At 43.7% G+C, this 15,789-nt stretch overlaps 1 protein-coding gene across 3 annotated transcripts in view; it reads right to left on the bottom strand.

The window, feature by feature from the left end:
* The window catches only part of LOC126982860 (relaxin receptor 2-like), a 259,491-nt gene that overhangs the window by 241,271 nt on the left and 2,431 nt on the right, over positions 1-15,789 (bottom strand). For all 3 annotated transcript variants that reach the window (XM_050835130.1, XM_050835131.1, XM_050835129.1), the window contains exon 2: positions 869-1,029. In XM_050835130.1, coding sequence (XP_050691087.1) covers positions 869-1,013 — 145 coding nt within the window. In that variant the 5' untranslated portion in view covers positions 1,014-1,029. The remainder of the gene's footprint in view (positions 1-868; positions 1,030-15,789) is intronic.

The following is a 15,789-nucleotide window of genomic DNA, read 5'->3' as shown; positions in this document are numbered from 1 at the left end:
ATGTGTTTGTAGAGGCTACCAACCCAACTCGAAGAACCTCTAGCGAGGGAAGGTGTCGAGGTCAAGTTATAGTGCCCAGTGGAAAGGGGACACCGTGTAAGAGGAAGGTGGTGGGGGAGATGTATGGTAGGGCCATTAAAATCTACTCTGTCCAAGAGAGCTGTGTGAGTGGAGCCCCCCCACACGTGAGATGCATTCTCCATAAGAGGGCGGACAAAGTCCCTTTATATAGACAGCAACTGTGCGGGGAAGAAGAACTGGCGGAGACGATACAAAACGCCCAATCTCAAGGAAGCTGATTTAGTGAGAGAAAAGATGTGAAGTTTCCAGTTAAGATTTTGAGTTAAGGATAGACCGAGGATGTTTGGTGTTAAAGAAGATAATAGCTGAGTGTTGTTGAAGAATAGATGATATGTGTTTAAAAGATTATGTCGAGTTAATAGATGGAGAAATCGAGTTTTTGAGGCATTGAAGGACACCAGGTTCCTTCTGCCCCAATCGGAAATAATAGCAAAGTCAGATGCTAAGCGTTATCCAGCCTCCAGTCTGGAGCCTTATAATTCCTATTGTGAGGGTGTTCTGCTGAAAGAAGTTGAATAATTCAAAGGAGAGTCGTCGGCGTATGAGTGGATAGGATAGTTTTTTCCTTCTCTCCTTGTCCTTTGCTTCCTTTGCCTACTTTCCCCTAACAGTCTTACTCTTCCTATCGCTTCCCTGCCCTTTTGGTTCCTTTTCTCTCCGTTCCATTCCTTTCCTTTCCTCTCCATGCATTTTCTTTCCTCTTCTTTCTTTTCCTTTCCTTTCCTTCCCTTCCCTTGCCTTTCCTCCTCATCCCTACCCCCCTTTCCTTCCCTTTACACGTACTCACCATCACGATCCACAGGCTGAAGACGTGCGGCCGAGGTGGAGGGGAAGAGCTGAAGGATGGTGATGATGAGGAGGAGGTAACTGTGGAGCTGGAGGAATGAGGGTGAACCCCCGGCTTCCCTCACCCCCACCCCGGCGATCCTCATGGCGGGGAAAATCACTCTGGTGGGGAGAGAAAGAGAGGTGAGTTGCGACAAGGAGTGGGGTGAGGAAAGTGGAAGAATAAGTGAGGGAGAAGAGAGGGGATTTGGAAATGGAAGAAGTGATGGAAGAAGTAAATGGGGTAGATAGGGAGAGAGGGGGATGAGGGCAATGGGAGGAGTTCGTGGAGGCAGATGGAGAGGAAGAGGGAAAGGGAAGAGGGACGAGGGAAAAGGAAGAGGTTCATGGTAGGGAGGGAGCAAGAGGGGACGATGGGAAAGGGAGGAAGAACGTAAGTGGAGGGGGGTTGATAGAAAGGAGTGGATGTTGTGGGAGATAGGAAGGGGTGAAGTGCGTGGATGGTAAGGGATGAAGGAAGGAAGGAGTGGATGGTTGAGGAGGGAGGAAGTTGGGGAATAGGTGGTCATGTAAGTAAGGGGAGTGGATGGTGGAAAAGGAAGCAGAAGGGAGAGGTGGATAGAGGGGTAAGAGAGGAAGAGAAAATAAGGATGGTGAGGTACGAATAAAATAAGGGATTTTAAGGTGAAGGTTGGTGGAAGAGGAGGATGGATAGATGTCGGGAAAAAAGGTGACATTGGACAATAGTGAAGAGTAGACGGCGGAGGGAATGGTAGATGAGGGAAGAAAAGGAGATACTAATTGAGGAGGGAAGGAGTTAATCAGCTGGGATAAATATAACCAAATATAAAAAGCATAAAACAGGACGAAAATTATTGCGGGTATTTTTATATCCTTTTTATTTGCTTTCATTTTCTTTCATTAGTCGTAAACACTTCAATTGACAACTAGAAGGCTAACGGCATCAACAATAGCAGCAACAACATCAACAACAGCAGCAACAACATCAACAACAAACCGCGACAAGTGCAAGGGACAAACAAACGCCAGGTAAACCTTCCGGCCAGGTGTCAAAATTACCGGCGCGTGTTTAACCTTCCCTCAAGCCTGACACAAAAAAGTTATCTGCGTAAAATGACAAACCTTTAATCTGATATTGGTGGTGAAATATGTTTAAAAAGCACGCCACACTACTCAATTAGCGCTCACTTACACGCATACGCACCAGGGTTGACATTACCACATCTGCCCCCCCCAAAAAAAACCGCCCCCTTCCCCTCCCCCCATTTTGTTATATTTTATTTCCAGTTTATATTTGACATGCTTAAATTTTACATAAGAAAATGTAGTTTTACATCATAATGATGCATGAATTCTACATACATAAATTTTTTTTTTTTTTTTTTTTTTTTTTTTTACAGCAAAGGAGACAGCTCAAGGGCACAAAAAAGTAAACATTAATAAAAAAAAAAGCCCGCTACTCGCCGCTCCTAAAAAGAATCCAAAGAGGTGGCCGAAAGATAAGTCAGTTTCGGGAGGAGAGGTGTCCTGATACCCTCCTCTTGAAAGAGTTCAAGTCGTAGGCAGGAGGAAATACAGATGAAGGAAGATTGTTCCAGAGTTTACCAGCGTGAGGGATGAAAGAGTGAAGATGCTGGTTAACTCTTGCATAAGGGGTTTGGACAGTATAGGGATGAGCATGAGTAGAAAGTCGAGTGCAGCGGGGCCAGGGGGGGGAGGCATGCAGTTAGCAAGTTCAGAAGAGCAGTCAGCGTGGAAATATCGATAGAAGATAGAAAGAGAGGCAACATTGCGGCGGAATTTAAGAGGTAGAAGACTATCAGTATGAGGAGAAGAGCTGATGAGACGAAGAGCCTTTGCCTCCACTCTGTCCAGAAGAGCTGTGTGAGGAGCCCCCACACATGAGATGCATACTCCATACGAGGGCGGACAAGGCCCTGTATATGGACAGCAACTGTGCAGGGAGAAGAACTGGCGGAGACGGTACAGAACGCCCAGCCTCGAGGAAGCTGATTTAGTAAGAGATGAGATATGAAGTTTCCAGTTGAGATTTTGAGTTAAGGATAGACCGAGGATGTTTAGTGTTGAGGAAGGTGATAGCTGGGTGTTGTCAAAGAATAGGGGATAGTTGTTTGGAAGATTGTGTCGAGTGGATAGGTGGAGAAACTGTGTTTTTGAGGTGTTGAAGGACACCAGGTTCTTCTTGCCCCAATCGGAAATAATAGTAAGGTCTGAGGCTAAGCTTTCTGCAGCCTCCAGCCTTGAGTCGTTAAGTTCCTGAAGGGTGGGTCTTCTATTAAAAGAAGTTGAATAATGCAGAGTGGAATCATCGGCGTAGGAATGGATAGGACAGTTCGTTTTGGAAAGAAGATCATCAATGAACAACAGAAAAAGAGTGGGAGATAGGACAGAACCCTGTGGGACACCACTGTTAATAGATTTAGGGGAAGAACAGTGACCGTCTACCACGGCAGAAATAGAACGGTCAGAAAGGAAACTGGAGATAAAGGTACAGAGAGAAGGATAGAAACCGTAGGAGGGTAGTTTAGAAAGCAAAGATTTGTGCCAGACCCTATCAAAAGCTTTTGATATGTCCAGCGCAATAGCAAAAGTTTCACCGAAACGGCTAAGAGGATGACCAAGAGTCAGTTAAGAAGGTTAGGAGATCACCAGTAGAACGCCTTTGCGGAACCCATACTGGCGATCAGATAGAAGGTCAGAAGTGGAAAGGTGCTTTTGAATCTTACGGTTAAGGATTGATTCAAAAGCTTTAGATAGACAAGAAAGTAAAGCAATAGGACGGTAGTTTGAGGGATTGGAGCGGTCACCCTTCTTAGGTACAGGCTGTGTGAAGGCATACTTCCAGCAAGAAGGAAAGGTAGATGTTGACAGGCAGAGGCGAAAGAGTTTGACCAGGCAGGGTGACAGCACGGAGGCTGTCCCTAAAAAATAGGTTTTCTTTTAACTTTGAGGCGAAGTTCGTGTTATACCATACCTGTGTTTGATTTCTTTCTTTTTTTTTCTTTTTTTTTTTACATGCGCCGGTAGGCTTTCTTGAGGAGCCTGGATGATAGTCGGACCCAGCTCGTCATGATGCAGGTTAATGTTTTATAGTGGTCCCATCTTTTCTTGGCTCATGCTGCTCCCCGGAGCTCGTTCTTGATTCACTTGGACGGTTTCCTCTAGAGTCCGGGTTGATGGGTGGTCTTCAGGACAGCATGTGCGTAGTCTTAAGCCATTCGGTGTTGACTGAAAAATCCCAGGTGGTAGCGGCGGATTCGAACCCGCGTCGTCCATCACGCTGTGAATGCGGGGCCCGCACGCTAACCACCTAGCCACCGCCTACCCTAAGGGGCTGGGAATAATCCCTTTTCTTTTTCAAACACAACCCAATGGATTTTACTGGGTTTTATTGTTTTTTTTTATTTAATTTATATTTTTCATATTTATAATTAAATCAGTTAAAATAATGAGTAATTTATGGAGTGAAACAAAACGTCATTTCCTGTACAGCAGAAGTTAACACAGACCAACCTTAAACAACTGACCTTTTCTTTCACTCTAAATTACACTCGACCCTCGATTTCCCAAATATTGGATTTTCCGGACAAAATCTGGGGTTCCACAATGGCCGGACACCAGAGCTGGGCGCGTTACTGGATATCGGGTAGTCCGGTACCGCTCCTCCGCACCTCGAAACACATATAGTCCGTACCTGTACTTCCGCGCCTAAAATTTTTTCACTCGTTCCGGTACCGCACCTCCGCACCTCCGGTACCGTACCCAAAACTATTAAAGCGCGCCTGAAAAATCTAGTCCGTACCTTAAAAAAAAGAAATACAAGGCAATACTGCAGCAGCATTATTATTATTATTATTATTATTATTATTATTATTATTATTATTACCATTATTTTTGTTATCATTATTGTCATTTTAACGCATAGAATCTCCACCACCTGAAGTAAAGTAACTACTTTTACACTCATCATAATTATCATACCTCAGCACTTCCTTTAAGACGGACGACAAACGGTATATTTTGAACCGGGCCGTAAATCTGAATGAGTGACGTCACTCAAGTGGCGGGAAAACATGCCCTGCAGGCTGCAGCACAGACCGCGTAAACGACCGGAAGTATTACTGCAGAGCGCGGACTGTTTGTCGTTTTCATTTTTTTTATCCTTGAAAACCTCAGGTGCGGAGGTACGGACTTAAAATACTGCCGTTCCGCACCTGTTACTTCCGCACTTTTGAAAAACTTTCCGCACTTCGGACCTCCGCACCTCGTTTAAAGGTCCGCAGGTCCGGAGGAGCGGAGGTGCGGACAGAGGTACGGAAGTGCCCAGCTCTGCCGGACACATGTCCAACTATATTTGGCATTTCCTGGGGTGCGTTTGAGAGAGCGACTCGGGACGTCCCGGGCGCTCAGACCACCCGGGACCCTCTATCAAACGCTTTTGTGCGCCTCTCAGTTAAGCCTCGTCGTTGTTATGGTAACGGCATATCACTGGCAGCAGAATGGCGTCCGCTGCTCTCTCTCTAGCTGTTCTGGCAAAAAAATGGCGCCCGCTGATCCTCCTGACGGCGTTTAAACATGCATCACAAGCTGTTCTGGCCGACGAGCTCCTTGCAACAGAGGAAGAGAAGGAAGTTTTAGTGTTTATGGGGGAACAGAAAGGTGAAATGCAATGGAAGCACTCATATGTGTCTGTTTGGGCGGCCATATTTGTTGATGACGTCATCCCAGCACGGAGGCGCTCAACCTCTCCAAACCAGGAGCCCGCAAACATTCCGAGTTGCCAACCCGTGCTGCGGCGTCACGCGTTTGAGAGCACCCGGGACGTCCCGGCCGCCCCGAGTCGCTCTCTCAAGCCCACCCCTGATATACGCCAAAGACTAATCATAGAAGAAGTCTGTTCAGGCGCAGGAGAGGCGTGGCAAAGAGGTGGCGTCATGTTGTCTTGGTGGGTCCGAGGCATGGAGGTAGAATTGATGGAGTCGACAAGGCTCGTTAATCCCATTCATTGAGGTGAAGCAGCCGAACTGCCGCAAGATGAGGGATACTCGGGTGAGAGCTCACGTCTACTACCTTAGTTGTTAACTCCAGACCCCGTCTCATTCATTATGATGGTGGTGTTTTTGAGTACTGTACATTTATTGTTGCAGTAGATCTGTTTCATAAATACCTGACCTGAAAACACCTGGCAGCCTGGCCGAGCCCATTAAGGGGCAGCCTGACCTGACCACCTGCGGCCCTAAAAATGATAGTTCTGCGGATTCACTTATAAGGGCTGATGTCGACTCCACCAATAATCCTCCATGGTCCGCGGACAGAAACCGGAGTAATTGATGGGTGACGTATTTTTTTTAATTTTGTCCACAGAATACTATTTCAGTCATTATATTAATTCTTTATTAACTCCAAGTATACCATTCTTATTTAACAAAGAATCATAATTCCACGTTTGTGTTTATAATTGGATGTGCAGCCACCTACACCACATTTATTAGGCATCCCGGTTCACGTTAACGCTGTGCACCCGACCCCGTCTCGTTGCAGACTGTCTCACGCAAGTGCGCAACGGCCCCCGTCTCTAAAGACAACGTAAGATCATGCGCGAGCCCGACGATATTTTTGCAGGAAGTGACCAGACTTGTTATAATTTGACTTTGATGTATGCCTGACCAAAACCGGGTATCGAAAAAAATCCGGCCATAAATCAGATTCAGTCCCCCGATTAGTGTCCACAATTCCCGCTGGGTAGCAGTGTGCGCTGTAGGCTATTTGCTTATTAATGCCGCTCTGTGACCTTACATTTGCATGTAAAAAACATTATGTACATATGGAACCAAGTTCACAAATAATTTACATTAGTATATAGGTAGTTCTTGAGTTACAGCGGGGTTTGGTCCCGACAGGTAGGTCAAAGTCAAAATGTATATTAAAAAAAATATAATGAAATATTATTCAAATGTCCCAACGCGGAAAGGCAGCATTCCCGCGTGTCTACCCTCCCCGACTACCCCGCCTCTGTTCTCAGGCACTTGCCTCACTACAGTTCAGGGATTATATACTATAAGGATAGCTCACTGAAACATCATCTATGACGTCATGACAGCGGTACGTCATCTGGTTCACTCTCACCCTGCTCTCACGGTATGAAATGTACTAGAAAACCCTTATTTATTCTTATTCATGGTCAGATTTTGCGCTTTTTTGATTGCTAAAGGTAAATAATTAAATTAGGCAGCTGTTGTGTTGGCTAATAGTATACAATAATATAAATAATGTGAGAGACATGGTAAACAAGCAGCAGAAATATTGCTCTGTTTACCATCGATGCTTACGTTTTTTTAACTTTTATTAACATTAGTTTTCTACAATTTAATTTGCAGGGGTAACTAATCCTGTCATATATAATGAAAGTATTTTTTTTTTTATACATACATATATACTGTACAATATTTACGCAAATTTTTAACTAAATGAATTTACCTCAAACCAAACTCTCACTATAGAGCTTTATTGTTTTTTCTTTAATGTTATCACTTTCTTGGAAAATGTTTGGACCTCACCCGCGCAGACTTCACCTTCACTTTATATTTTCGTTTGCAGGCCAAAATCCACTTCTTCAAGGTGTGTTTGTCTCTAGGAAACCTAATGAATTTAACACATTGACGACTTTCCGCAGTTGAGCCACTGTAACACCCATATACGCCACAAATCACCATTTTCACTGAGCACGCTACGGTGAGAACACAGTGAAGTGAACCAGTTTGCCGCCCAGCACCATTTGTTTACATGTGTGACGTCATCCGCGGTGCATTGTGGGTAAAACAAAAGCTTAGTGAGCTATCCTTATAGTATATAATCCTTGCTACAGTTCAAGTGACGCGTTAGCCTCACATTGTGCAATATTACGTTAGGTGCGGAAATTTTGTGAGGGAGCTGTTGTTCTGGGATGGCATTTTGGTTGCACTCAGCTAATCAACTGTCCAGGCTCAGGCGGTCTCACCCCTCACCTGCTGAAAACTGTGTGGGATGACGAGTGAACCAAATACAGCTGAGACTTGTAAAGTGTGGATATAACTGAATATTCTCACAACACCCCTGCTTGATTCACGTGCTAGCCTACCGGTGTCACAGGGGATTTGGCACCCCAGTGGATATGGCCTCCCCGAGTGGAATTCCCCAGTGATTTTGGAACCCCCCTAGGGATTTCGGCACCCCTATTTTTACCAGGGAATATGGCCCCCCCTTTTTTATCACTTTAGATTATGAAAGTTATGATAAGGGCCATTTTTTTTCAACTAAATTTGCTGGCCACAATAAAACTAGAATTTTTGTTAATTCTTTGGAGACTACAATGAATTTCTATTTATTTATAAAATACCGACAGTAAGATTTAGAAAAATGATACAATATTAAAAACTGGTAATCAAAACTAGAATTTTTGTTTCTTCTTTTTGGGACTACAGTCTTCACATTTCCACCCATAGTTCTTATCTGTCTCTAGATAATTTAAACATCCATGGTGAAACCACGTGAAACAGTCTTCACACTCAACCATACTGTCATAGCTCTCTGGAAGGAAGCAGAGACAATGCACTTCAATTTTTGCCAACTTTCTGACTGACTTCTTTCCCATTTCACCTCTAGGGAAAGGTGAAAGCTTTCTGTTCTTGAAACTATCCTCAAGGTGGTTTCGCATGTCCTCTTGTCTGTATATTACTTTGAAGGGGTTACCACCAAATGCTACTTCCACAGCAAATGCTATTGCAAATACACCACAGTCATCAGCCCCCTCTTGTTGCTGAACAGAAGACACTTCAACATTGAACTTTTCTTTCTTTCCTGAATATATCCGAGCAATCTGACACTCCAGGGATGATGGTAATCTCTTACCTGTAACTACTTTGCTGTCCAAAATACGGGCTACTGCAAATTTAGAACGTCTAATGGTTGTACTGGTAACCCAGTGGAAGGCTCCTGTATGGTGTATTTGGATATTTTCAGATCCTTCACGAAGTTCTTTGAATTCCATCAATTTCTGGGAGTAGATTGTCGGCTGTAGACCCTAAATGTGCGGAAACTGCCTATGCAGAAGGGTCTGGGCAGCTTGAATGATACAGTCATCAAGTGGTTCATCATTTTGCAGCATGATTCTGTGCTCTTTTTTCAGGTTCAAATCAGGAATCCAAGCATCACTTTCATCGTTAGATTCATGTGCTGGTGAGCTTTCTTTTGGTGGTACATCTGTGCGGGCTTTTTCCATTACCTTTATCTTATTTGGCTCTAGCCACAACTTTAATCGATTTTATCAGATTTATCAGAGAGTACTTCGTTATAAGTTCGATGTTCATCGTCTTCACCCTTTCTCTTGCTGGGTGATGGATTTCTGGGTGAACTCTCCATTTTCTGTCGTCTGTGATAAAAAAAGAAAAAAACTCACAGTAGCCTCTTTCACTGTAATTGGTATTTGTAATATGAAATACTCTTTGAAAATTTCAATTCAGTCGTTGCATGACGCTATTTGTAAATAGCCATTTACCCCACTGTTGAGAAAAGCAAGAGAAATAATGGAAGAGAACAGAAACATGAACTACGATGGAAAATTACGGCAAGGTGATACCATAACACTCTTTTTTTTCTCTATAAATTTTGTTATGCATTTATGTTGCACAAGTGTTACAATAGCAACATAAAAAAAATCAGCAACAAACAGTAATAATAATAATAATAATAACGAAACCAGAGAATAAACCTGTATGTTGAGCCACGCTAAGTGAACTAACCCAGGAGCTATGAAACAGCAAAGAGGAAGGTTAGTAAATAAGGCTCAGATGCTTCAAACTGGGACTCACTTGAGAATATGAAGCGGGCAAGAAGTAGTTGAGCCATTTAATTCGGGTTTATAATGTTTGATGTATAATGATTTGAATATTTTTAAATCAATTTTTTTTAAATCAATTTTAATAATAATAAGAATAATCATAAAATTATATGTTTGAGTAGGAAATAAAAGGGGTTCTAAATTCCCTTAGAGATTTCGGTACAGGGATGAAAGATTCCCTAGAGTATATGGCTCGGGGGTGCCAAAAAATGGAGGGGGATACCAAGGGGGGGTCCAAGTAACCTCAGGGATTTTGGCTCGGGGAAGCTAAATTCACTAGGGTGAATGGTTCGGGGATGCCGCGATAGGGGGAAGTCAAATTCCCTATGACACCGGCATCTGCTAGATCTATCAGCATGCTTATATTGCAGATTATTGATGTATAAACTGGTAGTGTAACAATGGATAGCGAGAAGTGGTTAGTATTTGCTGCTTGAGTGCCCCAGGCAGCTGAAGGGGATGATTACTTGGGTGGGCTGGTCCAGCCCACGCCCCATTTCCCTCTTCTGCCTAACCCCACCCCGCTAGGTTAAGGCAGCGGAGGGGTGGGAGTCGTAGGAGGTGCGGGATCACTGTATAAACAAGCTGCTGCTGACGGCAGGATATTTGAAATGTCAACTCATTGCTTAAAGAGGAATTACTAATATTATTGGCCTGGTTGTAAGAGTGAGTAATCGTAAGTCGCATACGTTGTAACTTGAGTACTACCTGTAATATCTTTGGCCACAGGGAGCTGAAAAATAAATCCGCAAACACTGCATCACAGCTGCCGACACTACATCTGTTTACATGTAGTCTATCAGCCAAGCAGCTGCTTGTAGTTATCATTAATTTTTTATTACCCATTTGATATTTTCATTATTTTATTTTTATAGACAAACATTCCCTGAAAATTATTCGCAGTAGTGCGATATCCTTAAGCACCTGGAGTGGAAAAAGAAATGCGGAAACTTCGCTACTGCCGTCGACAGTGCGTCCTTCGTTGATATGTTATTGGTCTCGAAATATCTTGTTCTTAATCACCTCAGATGTGTTGATTGAATGTGTTGAACAAAGAGTGATAAAGTTCGCGGCAGGTACTGAATAATGGATATTGCCGGACCCAGTTTTGCAAACGTACGGGCAAAGGCCGCGCCACCCCGGACTGTAATGATTAATTCCCCGACTTTTGTGGCTCCCGGACACACATCTCCCCCATTAGTCCGGGATATTGAGGGTCGAATATACTTTGTAATTACTTCTTTGAAGTGCTTTACATTCAAATGATGAAAAAAAAAAAAATCAATAAAAGCCGATATAACAAAAAGACAATGATAAAAACATAAATAAGCCCCAAATCCATTTTTTTAACCTTATTTCTTCCAATCATGATACGCACACGCATATATTCACGACTCACGTAAATGCAAATTCACATGCGTGCGCGTGTACACACACACACACACACACACACACACACACACACACACACACACACACACACACACCCCTTCGGTAGCTACACCGCTCCGGTAGCTCAATCGGCTAGACCGCCGCGTTGCAAGGCTTAACGGCCAAACAGGCGGCGGTTCGAACCCCGCTCAGGCCGGATTCTTTCCGTTGACTAGGAGTGGTTACTGTCCCCACTTGAGCAAGAAGGATGGGGTGTGCGGTGTGTGAGTTACTGGCAGTACCCAGAGATCGACTATAATGTGCATGCACTTGTTCGTGTCGGGAGGGTACCTGCTGGCGAAAGCGAGGCCAACTCGTGATCAGGCCGTGGTGAATCACACACACACACACACACACACACACACACACACACACACACACAAGAAAGGTCTGGCGCTCTTGGAGCTGCCTCAAAGGTGCATGTCATTAACCCCTCCCCCTCCTCCTCTCGCTAAACGTACAGCAACTTCTTTACAAGTTAACAATATAGCTGACAGAGTGAAGAATGTCTGTCGAGCCACGTAAAAGCAGAATCAACGATTGCGTGCGTCGTCAACCCTTCCACCAACCCACCCTCCCTAAACAATGAGGTGATCGGGGTGCGAACACCCACCCACCCGGTTTGTGGCTCATAAGACCAGTTTAGTAACAGTGAAATAATAAAGGCCTCGATACTCAGTCTAGCGCGTCGGTTAACCTGAGAGACTAAACAACAGGCCTCTACGAGCACCTTGCCATCAGACGCCGCGCTGCCCATGGACGTTACCTGCGGAAAAGCGCCTCACCACAGCCGACAAACTCTGGCTGCCTTGGCGACGCCGACGTGGCTCTCATACGTAAGATACTCCACACCCTCGCCCTTCCACAGACGACACTGTGAGAGCCCGTAGCTCCCAACTATCTCCTTTGTGACTCGTCTAATTACTGAGCTTATCACTGAATTCAGTAATCAGTAAAATCATAAACCACGTATTTATTTTACTTATAAATGATAAGATAATGACATCTCATTCGCAATTTGCATATAAATTCTTATTCTATTTCACTATGTTCTTTTCTAGTCACGGAAACAATACAGTATTATCAAACACTAGGATCTAACGTATATATGCTGCTACTTGAGAACCATGAGAACATTTGATAAGGTTCAATATAGAAAACTGTTTAGCCTTCTTATAAAGAGACATTTGCCCCCTGCCAGTTCGGCTACTTCTTAATATGTATTTGATAGCGCACTGCAATAGTAAGCTGGAATGGTGTCAATTCCGATCAGCTTAAACTATGTAATGGTGTAAAGAAGAGCGGTATCATAAGTCCTTTTTATTTTCTATTTACATAAATCTGGTAGTGCAGAAGCAACATTGGTTGTAATGCATGTGCCTATTCAGACGACATAGTGGTTCTGAGTCCAACGAGCCATGCTTTTAAGAAGATGGTGAGGCTTTGTGAGCGGTATACTACCAAATTTAATTTTAATCCCAACATGTGTTTTCTATTTGTTTCTGATTCAGACTTTTTAAAGGACAATCTATGCATCATGATAAACGGTCGTATTATACAGAATGTTAAAAGTGAAAATCACTTGGGTCACGGCATATCATCTTATGGAAGGCTGGTGAATCTCGAATCTGTTTTAAAAATATGAAGAAAAGGGAAATGTCATTATCTACCAGTTTTAGTCAATATCATGGCAGTCAAAATTAATGTTATTTAATAACCAATGGACGTCGTGGTATGGACGTCAGCCGTGGAATCTTGAAGGCCCGAAAGCTGAGGAGTTGTGTGGCGTGACGAGTGTGCTCCCGCAGACTGCTGGCTCTGCATACACGCACACGCTCACACTTATTGCCTTATATCATGACCTTTCTACCTATTGAGTGAAGAGAATAAAGGTTTTTCATAATGGGAGGAGTCAGGTGTCACAGATTCTCATTCCAGGTAATAAAGCAGAATTGGTATTTTCCTCCCTTGTCCTAATAACCGGAAAGCGAATAAAAGATCGTGGAATGTGCCAAAATCCTTTTGAAGAAATTTATATTATTTTCTCATATATGAAAAATCTTACACGAGTGCACGCACCTGCGCGAGTGTGTGTGTGTGTGTGTGTGTGTGTGTGTGTGTGTGTGTGTGTGTGTGTGTGTGTGTGTGTGACCCGTTAACCATCGTGCTGACTTAGTTGTCAGCATGTTTTCATGTTTGTCTGGCATTTTCTTTTGACCTTGTGACTTCGGTTGGGGAAACAGTTGGGGGGGGGGGTGGCGGGGATTTAGAGGAGTTGGAATTAAGTAGTGGTGGTAGTAGTTGTGGTTGGGGGGTGGAAGTGGTGGTGGTGGTGTAGGGTATTGTGGGGATGACAGGAGCATGTGACACTGAGGGGAGATAAGTAATGTTGACTGAATGTGTGTGTGTGTGTGTGTGTGTTAGGTATGTGCCTCTCTGCCAAATAATAATCTCATATGAAGGAATTAATCGGAGTAATGAAGTTTGCGTCACACTGAAAACTGGACGCGTCCGATTAAAGTCACTTAGGCCGTGAAATTAATATGAAAATGAATTATTAGAGCGGGGAGGCATACCCATGCACCCCCCCCCCCCCCCACACACACACACAAACATGCACCCATACTAACACACACACAGACACACACACACACACACACACAAATATCTTCTCACACCAAGTCTTTAAACACAACAAAACCAATAGAAAAGAAGGAAATTAAGCAGAACGTTTTTTTGTATTTTTTCGTGCCAGGCAGAAACTTGAAAGGGCTTGCTGGAATAAGGGAGGAGGAGAAGGAATGAAAAGAGGAAAGTTGTGGGTGAAAAGCGAAATTGGAAAGCGATGGGATGGTGGAAGAGGGAAGGGAAGAGGTGGCAACGATATATGAAACAAAGAGGAGGAGGAGGAGGAGAACATAAGAACATAAGAACGTAAGGAGTCTGCAAGAGGCCGGTTGGCCTATACAACTCACCTCACTATCCATGAATTTATCCAACATGCTCCTGGCCATAATTGATTCCAATATCTTTCCTATAACTAATATTAAGCAAATCGGGCGATAATTTGAGGTGGCTGACATGTCTTCCTTATTGAAAATAGGCGTCACATTAGCTACTTTATATTGGTTGGGCACATACCTAGAATTTACCGACATCTTAAAGATATCGGTAAGTGTACCACTGAGGACCTTGCATTCTTTCAGAACCCGTGGGAATATTTCGTCTGGGCCTGGCGATTTGTTTTCTTAAACCTTCCAATCTCATCCTGGACTACGTGCCTAGTGATGATCACATCCCTCAACTTGTCCTTATCCTCGCCCTCATATACCTGCACTCTCTCCAGAATGGTGGTTAGATTTTCCAATGTAAAAACTGAGAGGAAGTGGTCATTCAACATCTGACTCATATCTTCTCCATTCTCAACGAACTCACCTGTGTTTGTTTTCAACGGTCCAATTCTCCCCCTTGTTTTCGTTTTCTACAATTTAAAGAACCCTTTGGGATCGCTCTTGGCCTCGTTGGTTACCCTAATCTCATAATTTCTTTTTGCTAGACGGGTGTTCTTCTCCTCCGACCTGGCTAGTTCAACAGACATACCTTAAGGTGTGTTTCCCCGTTCTTGATTTTCCTCTCTTTAATTAAGCCAGTCACATGCTTGGGACTGTGGGTCATACATTTTGGATCGTTATTTTCCTTTCCACGTGCTTGGTAAGGGATATGGTGTCTCTGACCCTCTGCTATTACTCCAACTTAATTATTGTAGGTCAGCTCTATATCGCTCCCCTGCCCTTCAGGTTCCGGACCTGAGATCCGATCTTCATCCAGCCCTAAGGTTTCCCAGTTTACCTCCTCAAGATGTCCTCTAAGTCCCTCGTAATCGGCTCTTCTAAAGTCTGGCACCAACACAGGGTTGAGTTCATGGGTTATCGCCCCGTCTAAGTTAAACCTAATCTCCTTGTGATCACTACCACCTAGCTCTCCCCCAACATCTAGCTCACTGATCATATTCTCGTTGTTGGTTAAGACTAAATCGAAAATATTGTTACCTCTGGTGGACTCAGTTACTGGCTGCTTGAGGAAATTGTTTTGTATTAGTTCAGAAAATCCTCAGATTCTAGATCAACCACCAACCCTTCCCAGTCCTATAGTTAAAATCCCCCATTATACAGACATTTTTCTTCCTGCTCGCCCTGCCAACCTCTTGTAGTAATATGTCCGTGTCCTGCCTGCTTTGGTTGGGTGGCCTGTAAAGAACCCCTAGAGTTAGTTTGTCTTTCCCTTTGTGGACGTCCAACTAAACTTATTCGGAGTCGCCCTTCGTTTGAACAAAGTTGTTTGCGGAACATTAAGATGTGTCTTTAACATAAATTGCTACCACTCCTCCCCTTCTTCACTTACTATCTTTGTGAAACATCTAATAACCATCTATTTCCACCTGACATGAAGTTTTTGTTTGCACTATCAACCCACGCTTCCGTGATTGCTATTATGTCTATCTACACATGCTTTCCCCCTCAGTAGATCTATCTTGTTGCTGAGACTCCTACTGTTGGTATAATAAGCCGTTAGAC

This window comes from Eriocheir sinensis, chromosome 52, assembly GCF_024679095.1.
Source record: "Eriocheir sinensis breed Jianghai 21 chromosome 52, ASM2467909v1, whole genome shotgun sequence".
Classification (NCBI taxonomy): Eukaryota; Metazoa; Arthropoda; class Malacostraca; order Decapoda; family Varunidae; genus Eriocheir; species Eriocheir sinensis.
The sequence above is the reverse complement of the archived record's forward strand: the minus strand, read 5'-3'. Positions and strand labels throughout refer to the sequence as shown.